This window comes from Lethenteron reissneri, chromosome 44, assembly GCF_015708825.2.
Source record: "Lethenteron reissneri isolate LAM-NWPU_2019-01 chromosome 44, ASM1570882v1, whole genome shotgun sequence".
Taxonomy (NCBI): domain Eukaryota; kingdom Metazoa; phylum Chordata; class Hyperoartia; order Petromyzontiformes; family Petromyzontidae; genus Lethenteron; species Lethenteron reissneri.
In genome coordinates this window covers 12,489,420-12,516,943 of record NC_083822.1, presented here as the reverse complement: position 1 = coordinate 12,516,943, position 27,524 = coordinate 12,489,420, and the positions used below count along the sequence as shown (strand labels likewise).

General features: G+C 42.7%; 1 protein-coding gene across 1 annotated transcript in view; it reads right to left on the bottom strand.

The window, feature by feature from the left end:
• Positions 1-3,264: 3,264 nt before the first annotated feature.
• The window catches only part of LOC133353522 (germ cell-specific gene 1-like protein), a 71,215-nt gene continuing 46,955 nt past the window's right edge, over positions 3,265-27,524 (bottom strand). Inside the window, exons 4-5 of the mRNA XM_061569827.1 lie at positions 20,127-20,238; positions 3,265-3,705 (exon numbers count right to left, since the gene is read on the bottom strand). Of these exons, the coding sequence (XP_061425811.1) occupies positions 3,393-3,705; positions 20,127-20,238 (425 nt within the window). The 3' untranslated portion in view covers positions 3,265-3,392. The remainder of the gene's footprint in view (positions 3,706-20,126; positions 20,239-27,524) is intronic.

The window sequence follows — 27,524 nt, the reverse complement described above, 5'->3', positions numbered from 1 at the left end:
GATAGCCTCGGGCTATAATAACGGTTGCAAATAGGAGATGCAATGATTTGATTGAGTTAACAATCATGAATAACCTGAGCCTGTGATTACAATACATATGTTCTCGTAAAAATAAAACAAGTTCCCATTACGGATGAAGCAAAGCCATCCATTATGAATTAGAGATTGACGGTTGGGGCTGGCCATGTTTTTAATGTGCAAGGCAGGGGAATCAGAAACATAGAATAAACAGCAGACTATAAAATGGGGGCGAGGGGAGGGTGATAACAGAACAGGAGAGATAACTCTGTTCAAATAAAAATGTTAATAATTTTGGAAACCCCATCTATGCATTTTATGTATATGATTAGAGACATATACAAATCTGTGAGTGTCTCCGGATGTCAGATATATATTATTATGTAATTTTACTAAAACAGAAAACATTCCTGCTCAATGCTCTTTCAGTTTTGTTCAGCGGTTGCTTAAAACTTCACCACACGGACTCAGGGAAGACATTATTTGTGCCGAAATGTGTGCAAGCAAATTTTGCGAACGACTGATATTACTGTAAGTGCCACATATCCATATTCTTGGGTCTTTCGGTAAAGTCACGTAGATAGGTTCAAAGAAAATAATAAAAAACGACGACGTTTCGATCGCAACACAAGCAATCGTCATCAGGAGAACCATTTAGCGGGAAAGCTGCTGAAGCAGGCTGTTTTAAAGGTTTTAAATGGGTGTAGCCCAAGGGTCATAAGCGAAGTGGGCGGGGCTAGTGATGTCAAAGTGAGAAGTTTGCATGTCAATGTAAGATGGGAGAGCTACCTCCACGACGACGAAGAAATGGAGGTGGCCATTGTGTTGTGAAAGATTAGCATGTCAATGTAAGATCGCAGAGCCACCACCACATCGAGGAAAACGAGCAACGGTGGCTGTGTTAGTGAGACATTTAACCTGTTAATGTAAAACCAGAGAGTCGAAAATAACTACTAACTACACATATCCACTCGAGTACCCGCTGAACCAGTTTCTCCATCGATATCATCTCAAGGGATTGGTGGGGGAGTGGGGGACTGCATGTTGGATGTGGACTGTACTCTAAAAGTGCAGTACAACACCGCATATGCGCCCTACTAGTTCGCCATCCACACCCAGTGCACGGTGTGGATTTCATGTTCTGCAGATATTCGCAAATGGAACCTTTTCACGCAGTGACGTCGTTTTTTTTTCAATCTCGAGTCCTTTCGCCTCGATTCGGAAGCACAGTCAAGCATTTCCCCCATGTTCTAAGCAATTTCTACTCGAGTTGTATGCCCAACAATCTATTTGTGGTGGCGAACTGTCATTTTTAATAAATGATTTGATATCCAACTTTGTTACGTATCCGCCCAGACCTCACTTTCCAGGGAGTCGGGAATACTGTATTACACGTAGGACATCTTAGGTGACACAATGAACAGAAAATGTCCGGTGATCATAGCTGTCAACCCACGCGGTTTACCCCGTATTCTTGTACAGGGAAATTGAGTTTTCAGGTCCATACGGTGTACAGCCGTTTAAATACGAGCAAAACAATGTTATCTATTTGTGTGTGTTTCTCCCTTGTGATGGGACTTTGTAGGATGAACGTTGAGATGTATAAGAGGCACGGGTTGACCAATAAGGTCTGAATTGGTCTGTGATAAGGTAGGGCACTGACAAGGGGTTGACAGGTGTGGGTGACGCACACGAAAACTCGGTCTCATTTTTAATTTTCATATTTTTCCTCGTTTTTATTACAAACTTTAAAACTGAGAGAGTTGAATCGCATTGTACATCGTTGCAATGGTTTGTGCTAAACTGCATGACGACGATGCTTCTTTTTACAACATTGTGTTTATTTTATGTAAACACTGATAAAATATTCCGCTTCTATAACTTTATCTTGCAACAAGATGGGGAGAGAAGTGAATTGATCTTAAACCAGATAACAATGAAAATAAACAGAACACGTGACAAAAAGTGTCGATCCAAAGGCATGAATGTAATTGTTTCATCGATTAATCAAGAAAAAGACAAATCTGTCTACTTCACAGTGAACAGTACTTTAAGAAAGAACTATTGCAAACCAAATGTTATCACACTCATATGAAATGCACCAATAATAGCCGGCATAGTTTAAAATAAACTACGTTTATCTATGACCCCCTTATGAAGAAAAAAAATGTACAACAGTTAAATGGACATTTGCTTAACAGCTACATTATAAATTCCAGTTTTGACTGTAAGTTTTATAGCTTTATACAATGCTGATTACAAAAAGCCACACTAATTCCATAGCATCAAAAATAAAACAGGTTTTAAAATTGCCTTTTACATGCACGGCTTGCCTGCCTGTATCCCAAGCACTGCGGAACCATTTCTGTTTACGAGTTTGCGTAATTCGGGATCAAACGATAAGGTTAGTTGCACCGATAGGGTTTGTCTACGCACAGATAGGTTTGCCACCCAAGGCACAAGGCCTTCTCCATCTTGGTCACCCACAGATTCGTCGTTGTTGTTGTTGTTTTCGTTCGTTGTACTTTTATCAATTTAACATTCCTAAAAGGTAAATTGTCTTTGGAGATTAAACGACAAAAAAAAGCGTGCCATACAAGTGGGACCTTTCGTCCATCAACACACAAACAGCAGGGGTTTTTCTCCTGTTGGTGACATTCAACACATTGCCAGGCCTTGCCTTACTTTTGAATTGTTTTCTCAGTCCGGCACTGCGTGGCGCGTCACTTGCGTAGCGATGGGCCCAGGGAGTCGGCAATGGTGACACGTGTTAAGAGGTGAATTTATTGACGTCACCGTGCACAAAAGAGAGAATATTTCTGAATGCTCCTCTGACGCATGTCCTTAGCACCCATGAAGCCCCGCGTTATTTCGGAGCACCCTCGATGCTGCAAAAATGAAGAAATCCTTGGACAGAATCAATACGGCTTATATTCCCCGTCTTGTCAAGGAAATCTGGGTGCGGGGTCTTTAGGACCATGATTAATTGCTGTAATCTCCCTCCTTTGGATCCACACCTGTGCTCAGTGACGCACGCTTATTGTTTGGCATTCAGCAGGGGTCAGGCTAACGGGGCCGACTTAATGAGGCAGGCCGTACCGGGGAGGGAAAAATCTCCAATCGAAACGAAGGCACAACCTAAACTGATGCTTCACTGCGAAGGGGACAGGCGAGTGCTCAGTATTCAGTCTGCACCGGAGCGAGGCACATCAACGCCCAACTTCGTGATTTCAAACAAACGTAACGCGCCCCAACTTGTGGAGTCGTCCGTGCTGCTTTCTTTGCGAAAGCTGCCACCCGGGAAGAGCCGAAGAGAGAGAGAGCGCGCGCGCGCGCGCACCGATGCATCCCGTCCAAGAAGAACGGCCCGGTCTTCAGCACTGCTCTTCCTGCATCACCTCGGGCACTCTGTTGAGGTCGATGAAGGCAGTCGGAGCGGATATCCTGCGGCTCTGGGGGTTGGCAGCAGAGGAGGTTGGCAAGGAGATGCCGCAAGCGCCGCCCTCCACAGCGTCCGACAGGGAGATGACCGAGGGCGCCTCCTCCTGCAGCAGGCTCTGCTGCGTCTCGGGGTCGCGCACCAACAGCAGCCGCCTCCGGCAGCGGAACTCCAGCACCGTCTTGGTGTACGAGTTGAGGGTGGTCACCGAGGCTGCCATGCAGCACGTGAAGGAGCCCCACGCCAAGCTGTCGAAAGAACGCGAAGGAACGACGCAAATGAGACTCGCGATGATGATGATGATGGCGGTGATAATCAGGCAGGCTGGATTATTGCGTCGCGGGATCGTTGGGAGAGGTGCTGGCGACTTGGGGGAGGCGTTCGGACAGGAGTGGATTGACCGTGGCTGATGATGATGATGATGATTCTAAGGCTGTGATTGCTTAGACAGCTTCTGTTATGTGCTGTTGAAGATCGCTCAACAATTTTGGGTAAAAAGCTGGAATTACTCCATTGTACATGAGGGTTGTTGCCAAGGTTTTAACCACGCAATTCAAAATAATGTTTATAATTCTTGAATGAAGGATTATATCCTAAAGTAAACGCTGTCTTTTTTTACGTGGAGAGATCATAGGAGGTCTATTTACATGCTGATTTAGAAATGCCCTAGAAGCTCACATTGTGGGTACGAACACCACATTTAATCCACCACTGGAAAAATGCCTTCCATACTGCCTTGCCAGTTGTAGGGTTCGAGATGCCTGCTTGTCCTTCGCCTTGCTGGTGACTGCGAGTTGATGATGGGGACACATCAGGACTGGCTCAGATGTCACTCACCACTGATGTTAGGCCGTAGCCAGAAATCAAACTCATAGTTGCCAAATTCACGTGCAGTGAATGTAGCAACTTCGCCTCTGGCTCCACCCAAGAGTGATATATGCGCATGAACACGTGCTAATATGCACATATATGTAGTGTTAGACACATCAGGTTGGTGGTGTATTAAGTCCAATTATGTAACTTTTGGTAATTGTAAACAAAAGATAAGGAGGATGTTTATCCAAGAGATGGCAGAATTGCAAACAAGACACTGAATACAACAGTGACATTTTGCCTTTAAAAGCCATCATAGGTTGCTCTTCCTTTCCTGGGAAAAAATATATTTTCTAATTATAAAATAAATCCAAATATTATTTCGTGAAGGAAATTGAAACTCGTTGCCTTTTTATTTTTCTTTAATGTCATCTGCATCATGTCAGATGTGGTGATGACATTTAAAAGGTACAGCAAACAGTATACCAGGGGTGGGGAACGTCCGGCCCGCGGGCCGTATAAGGACCACGAAATCATTTGGTCCGGCCCTGCCAAGGTAACCGCAGGCGGGACTCGAAATTCAAAAAAATCTAGGAGCAAACCTGGAAAAGCAGTTGCGAGTAGCAACATCATCAACACCAGCTAACATCACACGCCTCGCCAAAGAGAAGCAGTTCCAGCCATCACATTAGGGGTGACTTAATTAAATGTTTGACCAAAAATAACAGGCTAATTTTTAAGTTGATAATGTTGTATGGCCCGCGAATGATGTTATAAATATCCAAATGGCCCTTGGCAGAAAAAAGGTTCCCCACCCTTGCAGTATAACATCGTGTTTCTAAAAATGGCCCAAGAGAAGACAGTGTTCCAGAGTTATTTCTTAAAAGTGTCACATAATATAGACCTCACATTAAACACAAAACAATGTAATCACTGACGATATTTTGGCGAAAATCAGTAACAAAATAAATAAGCAAACTATATGTCCTTCATATGACTCTCCCTCCATATAAAAAAATCACACTTTTAGTCAAACGCAATGCATTCTGGGAGTGCAGGACTCTGCTGATGAGACAGTGAATTTCTAAACCAGTCCAAAGTTTACTTGTGTGGAACCAATACTGATGAAATTATGCAACTCCCATATATGAACGTGACCTGACCCACACCCGAACCAAAAACCGCATCTCCGGCCCGACCTGAGACCAACCTGACCCAGTTTAGGACTCTACCCTGAAGCAGTTTGGAACAAACACGTATTGCCTCGTTAACCGTATTACAGAAACACACTCCCATAAGATTCAGTGAAACAATCGAATATATCTCGTGCAGTGACATATATTGATTGCATTAAACTTTTACCGTTTACATGCTTAAGATTAATCAATTGTTAGTGCAGGTGAAATATGCAGCATTGCATATCTACTCGAATTCTGCAATGTATACGCTTATCATGCAGTTGCCGTAAAGCATTCACTTCATTTTAAGTTTCCCTTGGAAAGCGCCTTTTCTTCCACCAGCTACGTTTATCATGCACCAGATAAAATGGCCAATTTACAGATGAAGTGTGATCCTCCCAACTGCGTGGTTGTTACAACAAGTAAAGTGACACTGAGTACGTCTGGAATGTATGTGGCAGTCAGAGGCGGATCTAGAAGCTTCTCTGGTGAACGTTGATCCAACACCAATGTCATGGCGGTCTCAAGGGTCAACCCAATCGGCCTCTCCCCACACAGATCTGCCACTGATTGCAGTGTGATACAAGTAAACATGAACACTTGGTGAATGGGGCATTGCCGTGTTTACATATATGCAGTACTTTTTTCTCTCTCTCCAGATTTTTGCCACTAAGTGGCTGGATGTATCATCTGATCCAACTACACATTAGATGAGCCACGGGCTGGTTTGTTTTCTTCCTCTGTGGGCATAAAAACAAGAGAATTGTATCAAAGTAACGAAGCTGTACTATGGCGACAACTCTTATGGACCGTGGCAATGTTTACAAATGATGGGTGGATCTGCTGGAATTAGGAGGTGAGTCATGTTTTTGGTGACTCGAGACAGCAGTTGTAGGCCAGTTGACACCTCAACTTCAGCCCATGTCACTCGTGTTAGAGAGGCTGATTTTGGGTTACAGGTCTGAAGGAATGACATATTTCAAGGTCATTGTGGTATCTACAGTATGTATGTAGGACTTATTTCACACCGCACATAGCCAACCGTGCTAATCGGAGGTGCGGTGGAAGGACAACAAACCATGGGTCTCTGTGTGAGTCTATGGGTCTCTGTATGAGTCTATGTATGTATGTTGAACTTCTTTCGCACCGTATGTATCCAACTGTGCTAATCGGAAGTGAGGGACCCGTGTAAGAACGTATTGTATGATAATCCACGGCGAGTTGAATTGCGAAAAGTGCGTAACGATTCTGTGCCAGTGCATATGAAGGGAAGTCTGGAACGCAAACGGCTATCAACCTTCTTCGTCTTGCTGGTTCATACAGACAGCGGTGAGCAGCGGTTGTAAACAAAGAGTAACGCAGGAAGAGTTGAGACACTGGAAGGCACTTATGAGGTGTGCCTGGAAAGGGAAGCTTCCATCATCTTGCAGACTCTTTCTGTTTCATTACAACGTGGGTTTTTTGCATTTAAATTGATAATTTCATCATTATGGAGAACGACAGATTGCATGTATCCCAAAGTAGAGTGCATTGTATCAAAGAAATAAAAACCTGTAAGTTCGTCCATGTAAGTGATGGCCTCTAAGATGATGTGAATGTGACCACAGGTTAGGACTGCCGGTGAGACCAAACTGGGGATTTAAATACAAAACGAGCAGGAACAGAGTTCATAGTCGATGAGAGTAAAATGTTAGAATATGATGACGATTCTCGACAATCGGTGAACATCAGCGATCCTTGTTGAGGAGGGGGATTATTTACCATCTCTCGCTCACCCATTGGGGTTATTTACCATCTCTCGCTCACCCATTGGGGTTATTTACCATCTCTCGCTCACCCATTGGGATTATTTACCATCTCTCGCTCACCCATTGGGGTTATTTAACATCTCTCGCTCACCCATTGGCTCACCCATTGGGGTTGCGAATTTCATGTTTCCTGGGACGTTTGAGATGAGAGACCCACCTTTTTACTCATCTGTGAGACCTTTTTGCCAGCGTCAAGCTATGACTGCTCTACCCGAGCTATAAGTCTTCTGATGATTGCGTTGCCTTTGTGCTACTGAGATTGACAAAATATCATCATCCCTCAATAACTTCAGATAAAGACTACGGGTCAGCCTGATGAGCCAGACCACCCAGTAGTCTCTTCCATGTCGCCTAACAATGACAATGATCCCCCGTGTAGCCTTAACAGACTGTAGGGGCAAGTGCTGTTAGCGAGCACCTATGAAGGCCGGAACGGTACACGAGGGGGTGGGTGGCCAGCACCACGCCCGACCGCCTTTGTCTCCCCAGTGGCGATGTTTACACACCGCACCAGGTACTCATTTAAGGCTGAGTCGACCTAGGGGAGGCCCAGGACCGGTTCAGATGATCGTCACTGGTGTTGGCCGTGAGCGGGAATCGAACCCGGGTCGCTGGGTTCATAGCGCAGCGCGCTAACCGCTACACTACCGCTCCCCACACTCACAGACACATACGCACACATGCGCACACATGCGCACGCAAAAACAAACATGGTTTGTTGAACTTTTAGTTTACGACTGGTGGAGAGACAAGGCTATAAAGGACGCTGTCTCTGGCTTAGGTCAATCAGTTTCAAGGACAATGCCATATATTATCAAATCATGTTTGTGTGCATGTTTTGCCACAGTAAGTGGTTAATGCACACTTGATGCCTTGCAAAAGGCATCTATTTTGGTGTTTGAAAACCTCCTGATTTATTGCCAGAAATTGTCAAACCTATTCTTTCTAGATTTAAAGCTTTCGTGACTGCAAGGATTCATGTTCTTAGGTTTTTTCGGTAAAGTCACGTAGGTAGTCTTAAGCCTCACCTTACCATATTAACAAAAAGTGTACCGTACTTGGCCCTTCCCCTCTTCAACCATTATATATACGGAGTGGTATTTCTTGTGATCTCTCATTTACTTGATACAGCTGTCGTGGCTGGTCCACCTGAAGACGGAAGCTTGTGTTGCCTCCGAAACGTCGTGATTTTTATTTTTATTTTTACTTTTATTAATTTTTTTTTACCTACGTGACTTTACCGAAAAAAACCTAAGAATATGAAACCTATTCTTATTTTTTCCCTTTGCTTTTCCTGGTATTGAATTTGTATTGGTATAGCTGGTATATCTTACACGTGTTACGTTTGTGTCCTCTCTATTTATCAAGTAACAGGCACTTCGATACACTTTGTGAATTGCACTTTTTAGAAATGAATACTGATTGATTCATAGGTTAAGAGGATAGTTTGATATTGTGCTGGCAAATTATTCAGTTGTATTCCCACGAGACCAGGTGCATATAAGATTGAGTGCCACTCGGCTGTGATTGCATGCCTGTTGCTCTGCGTCTCGTGGCATTGTCTATGAGAAAAAAATGTTTGCCAGTATCAAGATGAAGATGGCATTGTTTACCAAAACTAGAGTTGGAGGCACTTTGACCCGGCTGATGAAGTTCCTTTTTGGGAAGCCAATGTTCTGTTAAAATGAAAGGGAATATCGACTGATTGTTTTTTTTATGTATGTTCAACTTCTTTCGCACCGTACGTAGCCTAATTGGAGGTGCGGGAGAAGGACAACAAACTAAACACAAAGCAGTTCTAAAAAAATAGTTTTCATTCTAGATTTAAGAGTGCACAAGGTCCAGTGGCTTCCTTATATCAGAAAGAAGAGTGGTCCCAACGGCCGCAGAAGTGCACGTGATCCAGTGACCGTCTTCGTTCGATGGCTATAGCCAAAAGCACATTAACTGTTGATTTGTTTCATTCGTAAGAACTGTTACTGAGCATATAAGATGCGCTCAGTGTCGCGCATCGTGCCACAAACCTGTGGGTTGCAAGCTCCGTGAGCATGAGATAACGTCAATGAGTTTACTCAGCGCTTTGCATTTACTGTAGAGAGAAATTAGGAGTTGTTCACGTGTGAACTTGAGTTAAAAGCAATTATAACAGGCCCTCTTCCTGGCGCGCAACGTACGTGGCGGTCACACTCTCGCGAACATCAAGTCGGCAATCATTTCTTGTGAATTAGAATTTTTTTCTCCAAAATGTTACCGTATTTTAAAATAATGTATGCTCAACTGATTTGTACGTAATTTTTGTTCGTATGAAAACAAAATATAATTGCAAAACAAATAGTCCCATGAGAGATGGCAGGAGGTGTTTCGACTGAGTATGGAGTGACTTGTGTCGGTTTTCACAGCTGTGCTGGATGCAAGATAGCAGCAGCTGGCAACTCAATATCATCTGTGTTCGAGGGGGGGGGGGTTGGAGGGGGGGTGAAACGTGAGCTCCATCCAGTTCCTGCAGAAGCTCCCTGCACATCGGTCGAAACGTCAGACATCATGCCTAACAACACGTGGTACAACCCAGAAAGACAGCGAAGAGCTCATTGATATGATATGCTTTGCTTTCACTCGTTTTAATACTTTTTTTTAATATTTTCTGGTTTATTCCAGGATGTTTCTGTTACGCGTCGTCGCTTTGGGATGTTCTGTGTTCATGCTTTGTTTGTTGCGGTTGCACCCGACTTAAGAGCCGCATGGCTCACAGGGCTATACCTAATAAATGAAACTTGAAACTTGGCGTCTACTTTCTAATAAAGGCGCTTGACACGAAGGCTGGGGAGATGGTTGGCGCAATCAAGTAAACAATTTTTGATCACGATTCTTTTTTTTTGTCGTAGAGAATTGGGAAACATTCCACGATGTGGAATCATATGATCCGCTGATTTCTCCGACGCGAGAACGTACCCAGTCCCACGTCCTGTTCTCGTGACCGATCGTCAGCATGGTCACGGCGGGCTTGGGGGCAGAGGCGTGGGGCTTGAGCAGGGAGCGCTGAGGGTGCCGTGGCTCGCTGCACGCAAACTCATTTGCATGCTGCCACCCCCTGAATGGTAATTTGGTAGTTTGGCGAAGACAGTCCTGAGGATGGAATTTTACGTTTCTGAAGCACCCAAAAAGCACAAATTTATCATAAATGCTGAGGCTGTGTCTGCATTTATTTTCTCAGCCATTGTTTTACGTGAACATTGGGAGCAGAATAATATCACGTTTTATGATGTGTCTCCGGATGTCTTTGGTTACAAGCGATGACGTTGAATTAACAGCCATTGTGAGTTTTGGAGAATATGACATACTGTAGGATGGCTTCCACTTAGCTATGTCGGCCTGCATGTAGGACCACAGTATCATATAAGATATAGATACTAATTTTGTTTTAATGTTACTTTTTGCTAAAAATGTGACCAGTTTGGCCAGAATGACTATCTACAGTGTTTGTAAATTAAAAACAAACATAGTTTTTTTTTTTTTACAAATGATAATTAACAGCATAAAGGAAGTTTTCAATTAAATTGTTTAAACAGTAAGATACATTAGGTGACATGAATACATGGAAAAAGTTCACGTAAGGTTAAATGAAGAAGCCTGTGAAGTCAGCCTTTGACCAAAATAAGTGGCACCTAATTATCTGGAGGAAGCTAATCTATACGTGGCGGTGTCTGATTTTCTTTTTGACATGCATATAAAACAGAGGTCGCAACCGGGTACCCGATACCCGTACCCTACCCGATACCCGACCGGGTACGGATAGCCGGGTATCGGGTAGGGTACGGGTACCCGTTTGCGACCATGGTGCGGCCGGGTACGGGTAAGGAATCAAAACCCGTTTGCGACCTCTGATATAAAATCAAATGGCTATTTGTAAAAATAAAACTCTATCAGAATACAGACTACGTATTCCATAGAATGCACAAAACACGAATAGTTCTCATTTTACAGATTCCATTTAGGCACCTCAAGTGATCTTAGCCGTGGGCTCGTATCCTGCAGAGCTACTTTATGGAAATCGACCTTCATTATTTGTGAAGATGCGGTCGCCTTTAATGAAAAATAAATTGCACGTGTGGATTATGTCTAAACAGAATAATAATACGTGCAATAAGTAAAAACAAAAATCTGCCCCCTTGCCAGCTTTTCACAAAGTATTTTTTTTTCTCCCAGCTAACAGAGCCCCATTTAAAGTGCTCTGCGGTACTGATGAGAAGTTTATTTTTTCTTGAGGTCAATGCAGGGGTGATGTTCTGTCTGCCTCCGTGCATCGAAAAAATCCCCCCCCCCCCACCACGTGACTCATGAGAGTGCCTCTGTTGTGTTGATGAAATTGAAGCGCATTTAACACAACAACAAAAACATCGTGACATGGCGGCATTTTTTCACGCTACAATGGGGCATGGTAAAGTCACAGACGAGCTGTGCACCGTTTAATTAACGTTCCGTATGTAAATATATATTTTTAAGAAAATAAAATTTTAACAAGTAGTTTTGATTTAAAAAATTTGTTTTTGTGAAACATTTCCCCATGGATGAGATTCATATATTTGTGCATAACAATCGACGTCAACTAAAATATCAGAACATACACCAGTTAAAGTAACCTCGAGAAGAATATACTATTAAATGAAATGTGCAAATACTGTAGAAATCTGTTTTTAATCATAACGGGGGAAGTTACCAACATTCTTTTGTCAACTGGAGGTGTGAAGGTATTGTTTGTGATGTCATGTATGTATGTAGAACTTCTTTCGCGCCGTACATAGCTTAACGTGATAATCGGAGGTGTGGGGGAAGGATAACAAACTAAACACAAAAAGCAGTTCTGCGGAAATTAGTTTTCAAGCTGGATTTGAAAGTGCATACAGTAGCTCTAGTGGCTGCCTAATATCGAAAGGAAGAGCGTTCCAGACGGCCGCGTTGATGAATACGCCGTTTGCCATTTCATCATATGGTGAGGGCCAGGATTGCTAATAGCCACTGTAAGTGAATTCACGTTAAAGTGGTTTGGTTCGTACCAACAGAATCACCTTGTGAAGAAGGAATAGAAGAGATTTAGCGTGAAATGCAGCACAACAAGCAAGACGTCTCAAGACCTGCTCTTGGTGATGGTTTTGTTTACGGTGCAAAAGTAGAATCGGATTGGGATTTTACTGGCGTGGAGCAATGGGCAGATTTGGATTCGGAGAGGAAAATGAAAGAGGAGAAATATTGTGAAACCTTTGCTTGAGCAATAACCCCGTGACAAGAAACACTTACCCAGCAATGAAAACCTCAGAGGAAATGAACGTGGCCACCACCGGATGGGAAAACAAGATGGGGATAACAACACGATGGAAATCAAGTGCGCTGTCATGTAGATCATTTGCAGCTGATATTGGAGCAGACCATGAACTAGTTTTAGCATCAATGGGACCAACGCTGAGAGCAAATGAAAAAAGCTCCAATATGCAAAGTCCATTATGTGGACCACATAAAAGAAGAAGAAGAAAGCAGGTGGAAGTACAAAGAAAACCGAGATACAAAAAACTATCACCATAATGCTGCAAAAAGGCAAGGACGTTGAAAAGAAATAGAGTGGTCTAAAGGCTGGGATGACAAAGGCAGCTCAACAAATATCGGGATATAAAGAGAAGGTGAAAAGATACTGTGTGGATGGATTTAAGATCAATGCCTGAAATTGTGCAACGCCATTGGAAGACATTGCTAAAGAAGATGCACATTTAAAAGCCCAACAGAAGACAACTGAGCACAGAAATTAAGCAAATGGTAAAGGGAGAGACACATATGACTGATTTATCAAACAGTGCAGAGACGTGGAAGAGTGTACAACACACATCTACCCAGATATCCGAAGTGGAAAGTTCCTTTTGAAAACAGCGTTGACGAAGCAATGAAACAGAGGAATGATTGAGGAAAAAGCAGCACAAGATGAAAGGTATATACAGGACTTTGAAAATATATCCGGTGCGCAGAACCAAGTAGACGATAGAGTCTGAGAGGAAATCCTCAGAAAGAGCACGTTTGCCTGATGTGCTAGACACATAAGTCTCAAATGAGGGCCTGAAAATAATAAATACGAGTTATTTACGTTACAACAAATCTCTTAAAAGTATGCAGCCTTTTAACTGGATGACTTCATAAGCTTCAAACAGACCTTTTGGCAGCATCTGGCAGAGAGGGCTATGGCAGGTTCGGAGAATGAAGGGCAAAGCGGAGAAGTTGATCAGGTTACGAGAAAGCGTCTCCAGGCGGTCGGTGAGCGCGGTAAGAGTTGACAAAGGAGTGAACAGGATAGCTCAGGACAACCGTATGCGGTAGAACCAGTGCCGGATTAAGCTAGTGCGGGGCCTGTAGCATATGTTAAAAAGGAGCCCTAAATATACAAAAATACAGAAATATTTAAACACAAATTTTGAACTTGCATAGTAAATTGTATTTTTTAATTTGCTATACAGCCGGATAATGCGACAAATCGCTAACCTTAAACACCCAGTCGTTCATCAAAGTTGAAGGCAGTATAGTACTGTAGTAATCGAGCAAGTGCAGAATCACCGAAGCGGAATTGATAGCTTGAAAGTATTTAGCGCGGGGCCCTTGAAAGTGCGGGGCCCGTAGCTACTACATATGTCGCTACTTTTGCTACGAGGATAATCCAGCACTGGGTAGGACAGGGATGCACACGGTCACCGATCTAGATCAACGCCTTGTCAGAAGCTGCAATGACGCTAGCACGGAAACAAGGACGGCGCAGTCATGGTGCGTAGTGAAACGATCGATAGTGTTAGATTCGCTGAAGATATTGATTTTTGTAGCTGAGGCAACAGAGGACCTGCAGAGACTAACTGATAAAGAAGCTCAAAGGATGTAATAGATTTGGATTGTGCATCAACAATGGAAAGACAAAAGTCACGGCGATTGGAAGACAAGAAGCCCAATTAAAAATAAAGGTGGAAGAAAACAAGTGGGAACAAGTTGACAAATAGGTGTGCCTCGGAGGCCCAGTGACACCAAACGGAAGCTGCGCAGAAGACATCAAGAGAAGGTTTGCATTAGTTGCGACATCCTTTTGAAAGCTCGGCAAAAATACGATCACTTTGAGATGTTGTTTACACACGAGGAAAAGCCAAGGCGTGTGAAACTACAGTCGTTGCGTCAATACACACGTATGTGTGGCACATTAGGAAGGGATCACTCTTTTAATTATGTCCTTGTGTAGCAAGGGAGTAAAGTTGAAAGTCCTGATGTGCTGTGCAGTGCATCAATGCATGTGTGTACAGCAGCATGTGATGACTGAGCTGGGCTATAGGTGGCTGGCAGGGTTATTGAATGACCGCACTTGGACACCAGCCACATGGTTAATGGCGACTCGGAAGAATTGCTGTGTGTGACACGTGCTGTTGCATTTTACAGAGTGACGGTGCTGTTCTTCACAAGATTACAGATTAACCACAACAAATGTGTCTGCCCTCGATTTGGAGCGCCTGCCCACGTCCTTCATTTCGAGTGTGCAACATATGGCTCTGAATCCTGGAGAATGGGAAACTCCCATATAACAAAATCAACAACTGCAGAAATGCGCTGGGCAGAGAAGAACAGCGAGGCGTGTCTAGGCTAGAGACACAAAGACGTGAAGCCATGAGAGAATGGCTGGGACAGGATCTGACGCTGGTTTTCTAAAAGATCCAAGAGAGGCGACTCTGGTGGTTTTGTACACGTGATCGAGAATGGATCCACAAAGCATACCAATCGTGGAATTACACACACAAAGACAAAGATCCCCCGCATAGCCTGAGCAAACTAGTGGAGCAAGTGCTGTTGGCGAGTAGCACCAACAGCACTTGCTGTTGGGTGGCCAGCACCACGCCTGGCCGCCTTTTTCTCCCCTGCGGCGATGTTTACACACTGTACTAGGTACTAATTTGAGGCTGAGTCGACCTAGGGGAGGCCCAGGACCGGTTCAGATAATCGTCACTGATGTTGGCTGTGAGCGGGAATCGAACTCGTGTCGCACACAGGCACACACAACAGGGAATACAGGGACAGCACAGTTCCACTGACTGGTCGGACACATCTTCTTGGTTCTTTCGGTAAAGTCACGTAGAAGGGAAAAAAAAAACATAATAAAATAATTCTCACGACGTTTTGGCCACAACGCAAGCAGCCGTCCTCAGGTGAAGAACAGGTCTGTCGGAAAGACAGCGTCTGAATGGGCACCACCAGGCTTGGCAGCGTATATTTAAGCTGGGTTAGAGGGGAAAGGGGCGCCTTGACAAAGGAATTTGCATATCAATAAGAATTTAGCATATTTATGGGAAATGCAGATACGGGATTAGTCACTACTTGTGGAATGCGTAGGAGGTGGGGGGGGGTTCAAAGCCATATTATGCCCGTGCATAATGCAATATGTAGGATTAGCAGCATCAAAGGGAGGGAGTAGGGTTAGCAATAATAAAGGGAAGGAATTTTAATAGTATGGAGCTGCAGCAGCTAAAACCACCACGTAAAAAACTAAAATATAAACTACATCAGTATCATCAATATACTAAATATACTCTCCAATAAGCTGAGCTACTAACAGTAAGTCATACATTACAATGGTCGGACACAGTGAAACTTTATCTCGAAATAAAAAAAAAGGCGGCAGTTGAAGTAAGCCGTGAGGCTGGCACGACACAGGAACAGGTGGAAAGATGTCAATCGGCCCCATCGTCTCGGCAAGAAGACAGAAGGGAACTGAAGAGAAAAGAGAGTTTGGTACAAATTGGCATTACATTTTATGAGGCACATATGTTTTGGTGAAAATATATTTATTTGTTCTTCTAATATAGTGATGGCCAGTTTCACATTAAGAAGGACACGCATGAGCAAAATTCTAAATCAAATGGACGATGTCAGATTCTGCCGTGGATTTTTGGCAAAATTTCAGCACTGAGACATCACCATGAGGATAAATTTGTGGTTATTTTCTTTCTCATAATTATATTTATTTCCACAGAAAAGTATGAGCAACCATTTCTTTGCACAAAATGTACCCTTAAGAGTCTGGAACTGAGGCATGCATCTAATTGAGCAGCAATAAACTGACTGTCATCACAAAAAGCGCAGCATTTCAAAATTGCCCTTCTAGTGCTCCAAAAGAATGCATGATAATTCACAGTGTAACAAAAAAAAGTTGTCCCTGGGTAGTAAGTGTTATTTTCTAATTGCTTATGCCTCAAAAGTACAGAAATTGGCTATCATTATTTTGTGACCAGGACACAAAAACAAAGTTAATAATCCACTCCATTAATAATACTGTGAAAATTATTTTTTTTTGTTCCTGGGTAGTAAGTGCTATTTCCTAATTGCTTATGCCTCAAAAGTACAGGAAATTGCTATTATGCTTTTGTGACCAGGACAGTGATATTTTGAAATGTACATATTTTCAATGAGAAAACGTGGTGTGCATTTGTGTCATTCCTTCACTTAAAGTCTTGGTCACAAAAGCAAAGTTTGCGGTGAATAATATCCATTCTATGTACTTTTGAGGCATAAGCAATTAGATAATAACACTTACTACCAAGGAATAAAAATCGTGTTACATAATTCAGTTATACCAATTATTGCAGTCATTGCATTCCCATTGAATTCACAAGGAGACGTTTTTGCACACATTTCTTTCTTGTAACTGTTTACACCGACCAAATATATCCTGCCTATTGAAATGAATGTACCATTTTAATCAAATATTATTGACATATTTGAAAGGGCTATCAAATGACAAAGGGGCCTTATGGATGTTTGCTGCTGCAAAATTGACCGGTTGTCTATGAATATTGGCTAGTGCACTTTGCAGTGTCTGTCACGAGGTGGTAAGAGCTTTTGTGTTAAGGCTAATATGTAATATTTCGTTGCAAATACACACTATCGGATAGACATTGCCGCCAGTACACGCCGTCATGAATGCCGGCAAGACGACGCTTTTGCACACTGCAACCTGTGCATATAATCTACTATTGGTATCTGATTAAGTGACAGCTAAGTGGAAACATGTGTGAGGCTAATTATTTTAAGGATAGCAAATCAGATCTTATTAGGCTCACTTTGAGCCCAATGAAGTATCACAATAATTGCTTGGTAAATGATAATACTTTGGCAGAGAACAATGCAGCAGACATCTCTCTGGTCAGGCCGAGTAAATATCCTCGGACGAGACGATTATTAACTCGTTTTCTCCATGCACGGTGCAATGTAACGGTACAACGTGAAGAAGCACTGTGTCTCGCGAGGAGCCTGCACCCGAAACGATGAATGGCTTCAATTCCTAATGGCTCAGACTGGCCCTGGCCAGCAATATCTCCCAACGCCGAGCAGCGAAAAACATATCGATTTCTATTCTCAGGTTTTTTCGGTAAAGTCACGTAGGTAAAACATACCATATTAATAAAAAGTGTGCTGTACTTGGCCCTTACCCCACCCCCTTCTCCAACCATTATATAAACGGAGTGGTAGCTCCTGCAATCTCTCATTTACTTGATACAGCTGTCGTGGCTGTGACGGTTCCACCTGAAGACGGAAGCTTGTGTTGCCTCCGAAACGTCGTGATTTTTATTTTATTTTACTTTTATTAATTTTAATGTTTTACCTACGTGACTTTACCGAAAAAACCTAAGAATATGAATCCTTGCAGTCACGAAAGCTTCAAATCTAGAATTAATATCGATTTCTGTGGCATTGCATAGACTATTTTTTTAATTTAATATCTACCGCCGCTCGAGCAAAATGAATTGTTTGCAGGATAAGGAAACTTAAAATTATATGTCTGCCCAGGGAAGGGGAGGAATAATCTGCGTGTGTGTGTGTGTGCATCAGTCTCAGTGGAATTTAATTAGTTTAATGACAGTGGCAACAACACTGGGTTTTAATTTATTCATACCAAATGCCAAAAAAAAATCTATTTATCACTAAAACACACTCAGAAAAGTGGATCGGTCACAACGCGTATAGTACTTCAGTTTGATAATTTTATTCGTGATTGCTTAATTTTAAGGTCTGTCAAGGAGATGTTCAATTAAACGTGTCCTGACCAAAGAATAGATGTTCCTCTTTTAATTAAGGCTACTTAAATTTGCGAAACCGCAATTTGTACGAACGTGTCATTGTTATAATTAATTGGTGATGCCACACTGACAGTAACGTGTAAATATACAACACCTCAAAACCACGTACACTAATTGTCTCCTAAGATGCTGAAGCGCAAGTGTGTTTAATGTGGCTTGCGGTTGAGAAATGTTCAAGGGACATTAGTAGTTCGTGTTGTCCAATTTTGGCCGTGTAAATATCGCTCGAGACAGTTGACAGTAATTCAATCTGATGTCTAATACTCCTCGTGTTCATTACGCAGCAAGACCTGGTCATTTCACTATTTGGCAGTCACTGAATCTACACGTTATTTTTCAAATAAATGGAGTAGATGGTGTACATATTGCGAAGACACAACTAATGCAATGTAATTCACGTTTAATTACACGGTTTTTTTTGCAAGGAAATTGCCGAGAATTTATGAAATGTGCACCAGACAATATGTGTTTTGGATATTCCACCATTAATCAATAATTACTGCAAATATTTGCAGAAATACAAAAGTGAGGTTTTCCTTTTCCACATCTGTTTTTTTACAAGCGTGTGTTTTAATTAAAGCAGTCAAGAGCCAACAGTGACATTCATTCTTATGGAGACTCCTTGTTAAGCCATTGCCAATCCCCTTAGAAGACATGGACTGCAATGACAATGAATACATGGATATCATGGCCATTAATTAGATTATATTTTTACCCTTTTGCTGTGCGTCCATGGATCTCATCATTTCATAAAGGGCAAACAAATGACTTTGCTCTTTTATGGTTGCCTACATTTTTTGGGGAATGCACTTGTTATGATATATGTAGCAATGAAACACAAATGAAAAAGTATCATAAATGATAGGCAAATGAATATTCACTAGACAGTTTATGTCATGCCTGCACATGAATTGCACACTTTGATAAATGTATTTATAGAACATTAACGGGTTGAGTTGTAATTTAAAACACAACTTTCACGAGTCAGTAAAATATGACCAAATTATATATATATATATGTCACATCCATAAATGTCGGATGCTGCCACAGTGGTGTAATGGTCAGGACACTGGACCTACAAACCAGAGGTCGCGAGTTTGATTTCCCAGCGGTGCAGTTTAACATACGTTCAGAGAAACATGTATTTCATTTCAATACTAAAACACGTTTCATTGAAACCAGCTTGATAAAAATCTTACGTTAATGTGTGTATGTACGCAAAGTGTTCTATCGTCAAAGATAATAACTACGTACGAGAAACATTCATTGGTTTACAACTTTAAGTTAGGAGAGATGCTCGATTTGACACTTTTTTTTAAAAATCGCATTCTTATTTATAAATGGTGCATTTGATGCTAGAAAAGGTCAAACAGTGTCCCTACTTGAATGAGCTGTTATAATTACAGGCATCTCCACTCCTTGGATAACTCCCAGCTATCAACAGAAGAAATTGCCCATCAGATGACCACAGCTGGCCTACCCACAAAGCAGTGCTTATCGCATCAACTTTTGAGAGATGATGTCTCTAAATTGATCCCTGGTCACGATTGTAATTTGGGATTGAGAGCCACGCGCGATAACCCCGGCACCTGGCACCACCGTCTGGGCCAGACAAACAGACGCGTGGCACTGACGTGGCCCTCTGAAGCTGGTACGTGGCCGCACGGCATCACAGAAGTCGCATCGCGGCACGGCGCGCGACGCGAGAGATGAGCGTTCATGCAAAGCACTTACCAAAACGACCAGCCGTAATCCCAGTGGTGTGGCCTCCAGTCCTCGGGACCCAAACTGGCTGTCACCTGGAACACGGTGGTATACATCATGTGGGCCACCATCCCCAGCAGACCTGAGCAACGACAACACTTTATTTTTTTAAACGCACAAGCACACACAATTCCCGCTTGGCAAGTTGCACTCCGCTAAAATCCAACTCTGTAGTGGAAGAAGTGTATTTGAATGTTTACTTAAGTGTATTTGAATTTTGACAAAAGTGTATTTGGTCAGTGAATTACAGTAAATCAATGGGTGTTTTTGTTTTTTGTCATTGCATGAGTCAAACAATCTGCTTAATTTCCTCGGAGAGTGCTGGCTGTGCTGCTGTCCGTGGAACCCCAATATGACACCAGGATTTACAAGTTGTTTTCATACATTTAGCAGCAGCGCAACCGGACTCCGCGAGGTGAGGTCATTGTCTCAAGGGGACTTCCAAGGATGGCGGACCTGTTTCGACAGCTCGCGGCCCAGAGGATACACGCGTGATTCATGCCCTGACGGCAGTACAGTGGAAGCAGGCCAAAGGATGTTCAACAGAGTAAAGGCAAAAAAAAAATGTTCACCTTACAGTGTCTGCAACAATGAATTACTGTTACACGCATGTCATAAACATTCTGTAGTTCCAGCAGCTGTGTACTTTTGAGTAGTGTATCGCTCTACTGCTTCTGCCCTCGTCCTTAAAACCTTCACCATCCTTCCCCTTCCTAACCTCGTAGCCATCCCTCTCCCTATCATCACCCTTGTTGGTGTACGGTGCTTTTTCTGCAATTTTTTGTTGTCTTTTCTTGGATTTTCTGTTTGCACATAGTCACTTTAAGATGTTTTCTTGTTCATGTTTTTGTTTTTTTGTTTGTTGCGGTTGCACCCAATTCAAGAGCCGAATGGCTCACAGGGCTATACCTAATAAATGAAACTTGAAACCCTTCCTCAACATCCTCCGCCTTCCCCTTCCGAACATCGCCCTCCCTCCTTCTCCCCACCATCACCTTTCCTTGCCATCCCTTCCCCTCCCCAGCACTCAAACCCCATCCATTGTTACCCACCCACCAATAACTAATGTACAATTTATAATTCATCTTCTTGGTTCTTTCGAAAAAGTCACGTATAAGGGAAATAATAAAATAATAAAAATAAAACGTAATAAAATAATTATCATGACGTTTCGGCCACACCGCAAGCAGCCGTCCTCAGGTGAAGAACAGGTCTGTCAGGTGAAGAACAGGTCTGTCGGGAAGACACTGTCTTCCTGACAGGCTGCTTGCGTTGTGGCCGAAACGTCGTGACAATTATTTTATTATGTTTTATTTTAATTATTTTATTATTTCCCTTCTACGTGACTTTACCGAAAGAACCAAGAAGATGAATCCCTGCAGTCACGAAAGCTTTAAATCGAATTTTTTTATTCTTGTTACAAAAGCGCTCTATAAAACCCTAGATAAGATACGGACAGGGGTGGTTTTTTCATTAGGGCGATTGGGCGACGCACCACCAATGTCATTCAACCATAGAGTCACGCTAGCCGTCACTGTGCCTCTGGATATAGTCCAATCAGCGTCATGTCACGTTCTGTGGAGTACCGCCTCTTTTTGGGCGATTTCACTCCGGCTGAGAATCGCCCAGAGTGTTCCCATAGACTTACATTCAGAGATGTTTTTTTTCGAACGGGGGGCGCTGCAATGCATTCTCTATGGCTTCCGGGAGGGCTCGCACTAACGTGCTTACGTCATCATACGTAAGCACGTTTCAGTCAACAATTTTATTTGTCGCCACCTAGTGGAATCTTTAATAAAAGAAACTTGAGTGGATTGTATTAATAGTGAGTATAGAAACAAACAAGATGTATTGTAAGAGTCACTTTATTTTTCATTAATATTAAAGAAGTGAAGTTGCCTTTACATGCTTAAGCTGTTAATTTATCCATTGCATGGGTGGACCTTATCCTTATAAATCATCCAGACATTTGCCCCCCCTGAGAGATTTTGCAGGAGCCACTACTGGATACGGATATATATTTATCATCTACATTCACACCGACACTATCACAAGCGTCTGTTTCCCAAGTATTGGTTTTCATCTACAGACATGCTTCCTGATTTGGCACTTCTGTTTTTAATGCCCAAAAGGCATTCCTTAAAACGAATTAGAGACGATGCCCCACGCCTTGGGTACTTTACCGGCACGTGATGGCCAGTTTTTGTGAACTCGTGTGCAACAGGATACTCGTGTGCATGCACGTGTCAACCCCACTGCTGGAGGAGAGCATCCCCATACCATGTGGGTGGTGGGGGATATTTCACCATATTTCAGCACGCTGGTCATTGTGGGTGAGGTGGGTAGCACAGATATAGTACAAAAGAAAGACGTGTTAAAAAATTAGAAAGTTTGTGGCCTGCCCTCTGCTGACAACGTAGCCCCGCGGCAGCCCGTAGCACCTGTTATGCATGGCGGGCACCCATCCAGGTAAGGCCCACTGCGCTACGTAGCTCTTTTTCAGAAACGACCTGGCTATCACAAATGATAGCTCAAGGAAGTGGCTTATCACGTGCAAATTGATAGCAGCCAAAACCCCTAAAAGCGTGATGTTGATTCTAAATATGGAGGGAAAAACCGGAGGACCCGGAGAAAAATCCACGCGACCACGGGGAGAACGTGCAACTCCAAATACGCAGGCGTCAGGGTCGGGATTGAACCCATGACCTCCTGTATACCAGGCGAGATAGTTAGCATCTAGCCAACAGGCCCAATCCCGATTCATACTCGTGTCACGAGGAACGCCTCGGTGAGTCTCACGACTCTTTGAGGAGGGTCCTGCTACGTTTTGTCATGTTTCTTTTTGTAATTTCAGTTGAGTAATTTTCAGCATTGGGATGTTTGGCCAATCCCAATTACAATGTATGCTTTGAATAGCTGTGTTGAGGAAACCAGAGATACCCATAGGAAACCCATGCGGAACAGCGGGAGAACATACAAACTGCCAAAGTCAGGAATCAAACCCAGGCCCTTTTTTTGCTGTAAGGCCCAAGTGTTTTATGTTACCACTATACCACCCTGCATCCAAAACAGGGTGATGTGGTCATAGGCTAGGATCAGTTTCCCCATACAAATGATCAGACTGCTTGCTCGTTTGATATCATCACAGCACATAACTAAGGTTAGATTCCAACCAGTGAACCCTAAACCCCGAGACAAGCATAGTAGTGACGAGGTTACACACAGGGTTTCCATCTGTCAGGGTTGGTCTCGGAATCGCTGGGAATTGGCATCTGTGTGCAGGAATTGATTTGTACTAAAATATGGTACCAGCATGAGTGTTGGACTTTGTTACAGGATACTGCATAGGGTGACTGAGAAATATATGCGGGTTTGGCTTACAGTGGAAAAGGTGGCAACCCCAATTTACATAGCGCTCCATAATTAAATCATAACATTCAACAATTTTATTAATAATGTGAGTGCAGTGTATCTTATACGGGAATTGCATGTAATATACCAAGCGGAGCACTGCCTATTTAAATCGATGATTTTTTTAAATTTCTTCAACCAATTCAAACAATAGATTGGATTCACCATGGCTCAAGTATAACGATGTTGATACCTTGTCTGCCGATGGCGACTGAACAAAGGTGCGACGCTGATATCATCTCAAAGGGCCTCCTCCTGCCTGAAGCAAGGTGGTGAAATGTGAGCAGGAGCGCTAATGAATTAATTGCGCCGGCTCACGGATCGTGTCCAGATGTGACCTTGCCTGGCCTGGGTTAGCGGCACGGAAAGAGAAATGTTGCTTGGGGTTGTAGAAAATCCAATAGGGCTTCGTCTTCAGAGGAGCGTGGAAACTATTGACTGTGTGTGGTGAGCCGCAGAACATTTCCCGCCTTCCTTTCCTTCCCGAAAGCTGCACAGGGCATGCCATGTGCGGCGCAAGCTCTGTGCAGAGACTTTTCGACTCGAATTTTACACCACAAATGACATTTCTGCGCAGCGCGATATTATCCAAATATGGTACAGAGCTCGGTTAAATTCCACGCAAAGCATATGTTTTTGCAAAAAAAAAAAGTTTATAACGTAATCAATGTGCCCTGTATATATATATATAAAATGTACAGTGGACATGAATGCTGATATTTTCACAATTCTAATATCAGTTATTTTTTTGTATTAATCCATTGCAGGATGAAGGCCTTCACGCTATTACAGTCTTGGGAATTGTTTGACTATTCTTCACCGTACTGGTCACGGTCAGTTGCTGAAGGGGTAGGGCAGGGCTCAGGACTGCTTCAAACATCACCACCGATGTTTGCCATGGCAGGGAATTCAACTCAGGCTGCCGGATGCATTATGCAGTGCTCTAACCACTGTGCCACGACTCCACCCTCAGTGAAATATATATTGTAATGGAGGTTTTTTTTGGGTTAGATCGCGTAAATATATAAATGTGTCGTTAAAACCTGACACCACCCAACACAGCCAACTAGTAAGGGTTGTCACGTAAACAGAACGTGCCAATTCGTCACTAGTACAGCACGCCGGTGTGTTGGAGAGCCAAGCCACAACATTGTGGCTTGTTCTGTTTACGTGACAACCCTTACTCGTTGGCTGTGTGTGGTGGTGGCAGGATTTAACGACACATTTATATATTTACGCGATCTAACTCAAAAAACCTCTTTTATGGATGATATTCGTCACGAAAGCCTACGTGTTAAACTATATATTGTACTCTAAACTGCGTTAGGTACCTGTGAACAAAACAATCTTACCTCAATCAAGGAATAAGAAAGAAAACACGTAACAAACGCGTTTTAAAATGAAGAGCATGATCATATTTAACAAGGTCACTAATTTCATTGTCGGCCCACTCTAAGGTAGGAAGCAATCTCCCTCCCTCCCCATTGCTGTTGGCAATTTATTAATTTTAATGTTTATACCTCTCAAAAGCACGCTTTGGGCAGGATAAGATGGCCCTGCACTGCGAGGAGGAGGAGGAGCCAGTTGATTATTTCTCAAGAATTAAAATCGTCTTTGGACCCTGGAATAAGAGGAAAGTCCCTCCACCCATTCCCAGCACCCACTGCGGACATCCATCACTGTCACTGGGCATGCAGAGTCAATACTCGTATTTGCTATGGGTCACTGTGATGCATGGGCCTCCGAGAGCTTGGCGGAGACATTCCACTCCTCACTCTGCTCCGTGCAACAGCTTCTATTTGAACTGAAAATTGCATGCCAACTGATTTGTGTTTTGTGACTAAGTGTTGTTCCCACCGCCCGCCCCCCCACCCCGACAAACTTTTGGTAGTAAGGTTCAACCTACATTGATCAACTGGACAGCATTTGCCTGTTGATAAGTGTTAGTTTATGAAGAAAAAAAGGCTTTTTGGCACGGAAGGGGTAATTTTTTATCAGCTTCAGCATAATTTTGTTTGACCCTTTTGTGAAATTCACATCTGCGAAGTATATTATGCCAAAACACAAACGTGTGCTGTGCCAAAATACGTTGTATTCGCCGTCTATTTGCACGCAACTATTTATTCAATTGATTAAATAAGTCTCTTTAAGAAACAAATATTCATAAAATTAGCAAATCACATTTTAAACCAACAAGCGTGGCACGCAATAATGGAGGGGATAAGTAGTAGCTGTTGGCATGGTGATCAAGGTGACGCTATTACAATGTTCACTCATCGCTGAACCTTTTCCTTCTCAACCGCCATTTATATTCGAATGTTTTGTGTAATTTGAAGCATTCAGATGCACTAGAATGAGCTTGTTACTTTAAGATTAAAGGTATTCGTAGGTCCATACATAAACAATGAGTATGCGAGTACCGCAGAGCAAAACATTGCAATTTATAACTATGAACTGGAAAACATTTATAAATTACCATACTAAGTCACACATTGCACTTAGTTAATTTTAATTTAATGAAATGTTCAACACTGAAAGTATAATTTATACAAAAAAAGTATTACAGGTTTTATTAAAACGTCTGCATGTTACTCTCCAAGTGCAACATTTGCCTTCACATACAACTGCCTACAAAATAGCGCTGTCACTGAATCTATAAGAATGTAATGGCATGGTAAGAACCACATCTCGCAATAACGAGCAGTATGTTAACTACACGCCGTGAGAAATAATCCAGACTTGGCATAGCTGCGTGCAAAAGCAGGCAGGAGTGCACACCACACAATCCGTCTGTTCACAAGTTCAGTTTAATAGTAAGTGAGAATTTGTGACATTTGGTAATCACACCGTTCTTATAAAGTGTGATGATATCACGACGGTGCTGTGCTCACCGACACCCTGCGGTAGTTTCACAGTAGGGGGCGATGCTGTTACGTGTAATCCCCGATTGAGTAATTGTGGGTAAATGTTCAAATTTGGAAAAATTAGCACCGTGACGCGGGGCAGTGTGTCACGTCCACCGTGAAGCTGACGGCGCGTAGTGTTTCATGGTTATTACACCCGGCAGTGATCTGAAACAAGCGGCGAGGGCGCCACTGCTGGAGCCGTCAATGCCCCAATTTTACTTCAGACATTAGTTACGCACTAACGCTACCAAGTTACTCTTGTGGTGCTTCAAAATCTGCGATGGGTGAAAGGCTTTCGTGTACAATTGACTGTCAAGAGGTCAGCCGGGTGGGGTCAGAGGTCAGAGCGCTGAGCCGACACTGTTGAGCTTCTGGGTTCAATCCTGGGTTTCAGCCATCCATAATTCACGATGCAACACAATTTTTGTCCCTGGGTACTAAGTGTTCTTTTTTTAATTGGGTATGCCTAAAATGATAGAAAATGGCTATTGTACCCCACAAACTTTGTTTTTGTGACCAGGACTTATGTGAACGAAAGACACAAATCCACACGTTGTCTCATTGAAAATAGGTACATTTCAAAATATCAATGTCCTGGTCACAAAAGCAAAGTTTGTGGGGAATGTACTTTTGAGGCATAAGCAATTTGGAATTAACACTTACTACCCAGGAACAAAAAGATTTTTATACACGGTGAATCAAATTGGTTTCTCAAGTGTAAGCGATTTTAAGTCCACATCCCAGTTACCAATGACTGCACACAATAGAAGAAATTTCGAATTAAATTATTTGTCCAAATTCCAGTTGAACTGGCATGCAACAAACAATATCGTAGTATGTGGAGAAGTGTGACCCCTACTGTGTAATTTTTTCGTCAAATAATTTTTGTGAAAAATTTCTTCCGCAGCCATGACATCGACAGCACGATTTCAACAAATTGTAAAAAAAAGAATAAATAACACGAAATAATTACGAGCATTGTTGTGGAGAATATAACATAATAGATAAGCAGAAAATACTTGTCGATCACATGTCTTTCTCTCCACGTCCC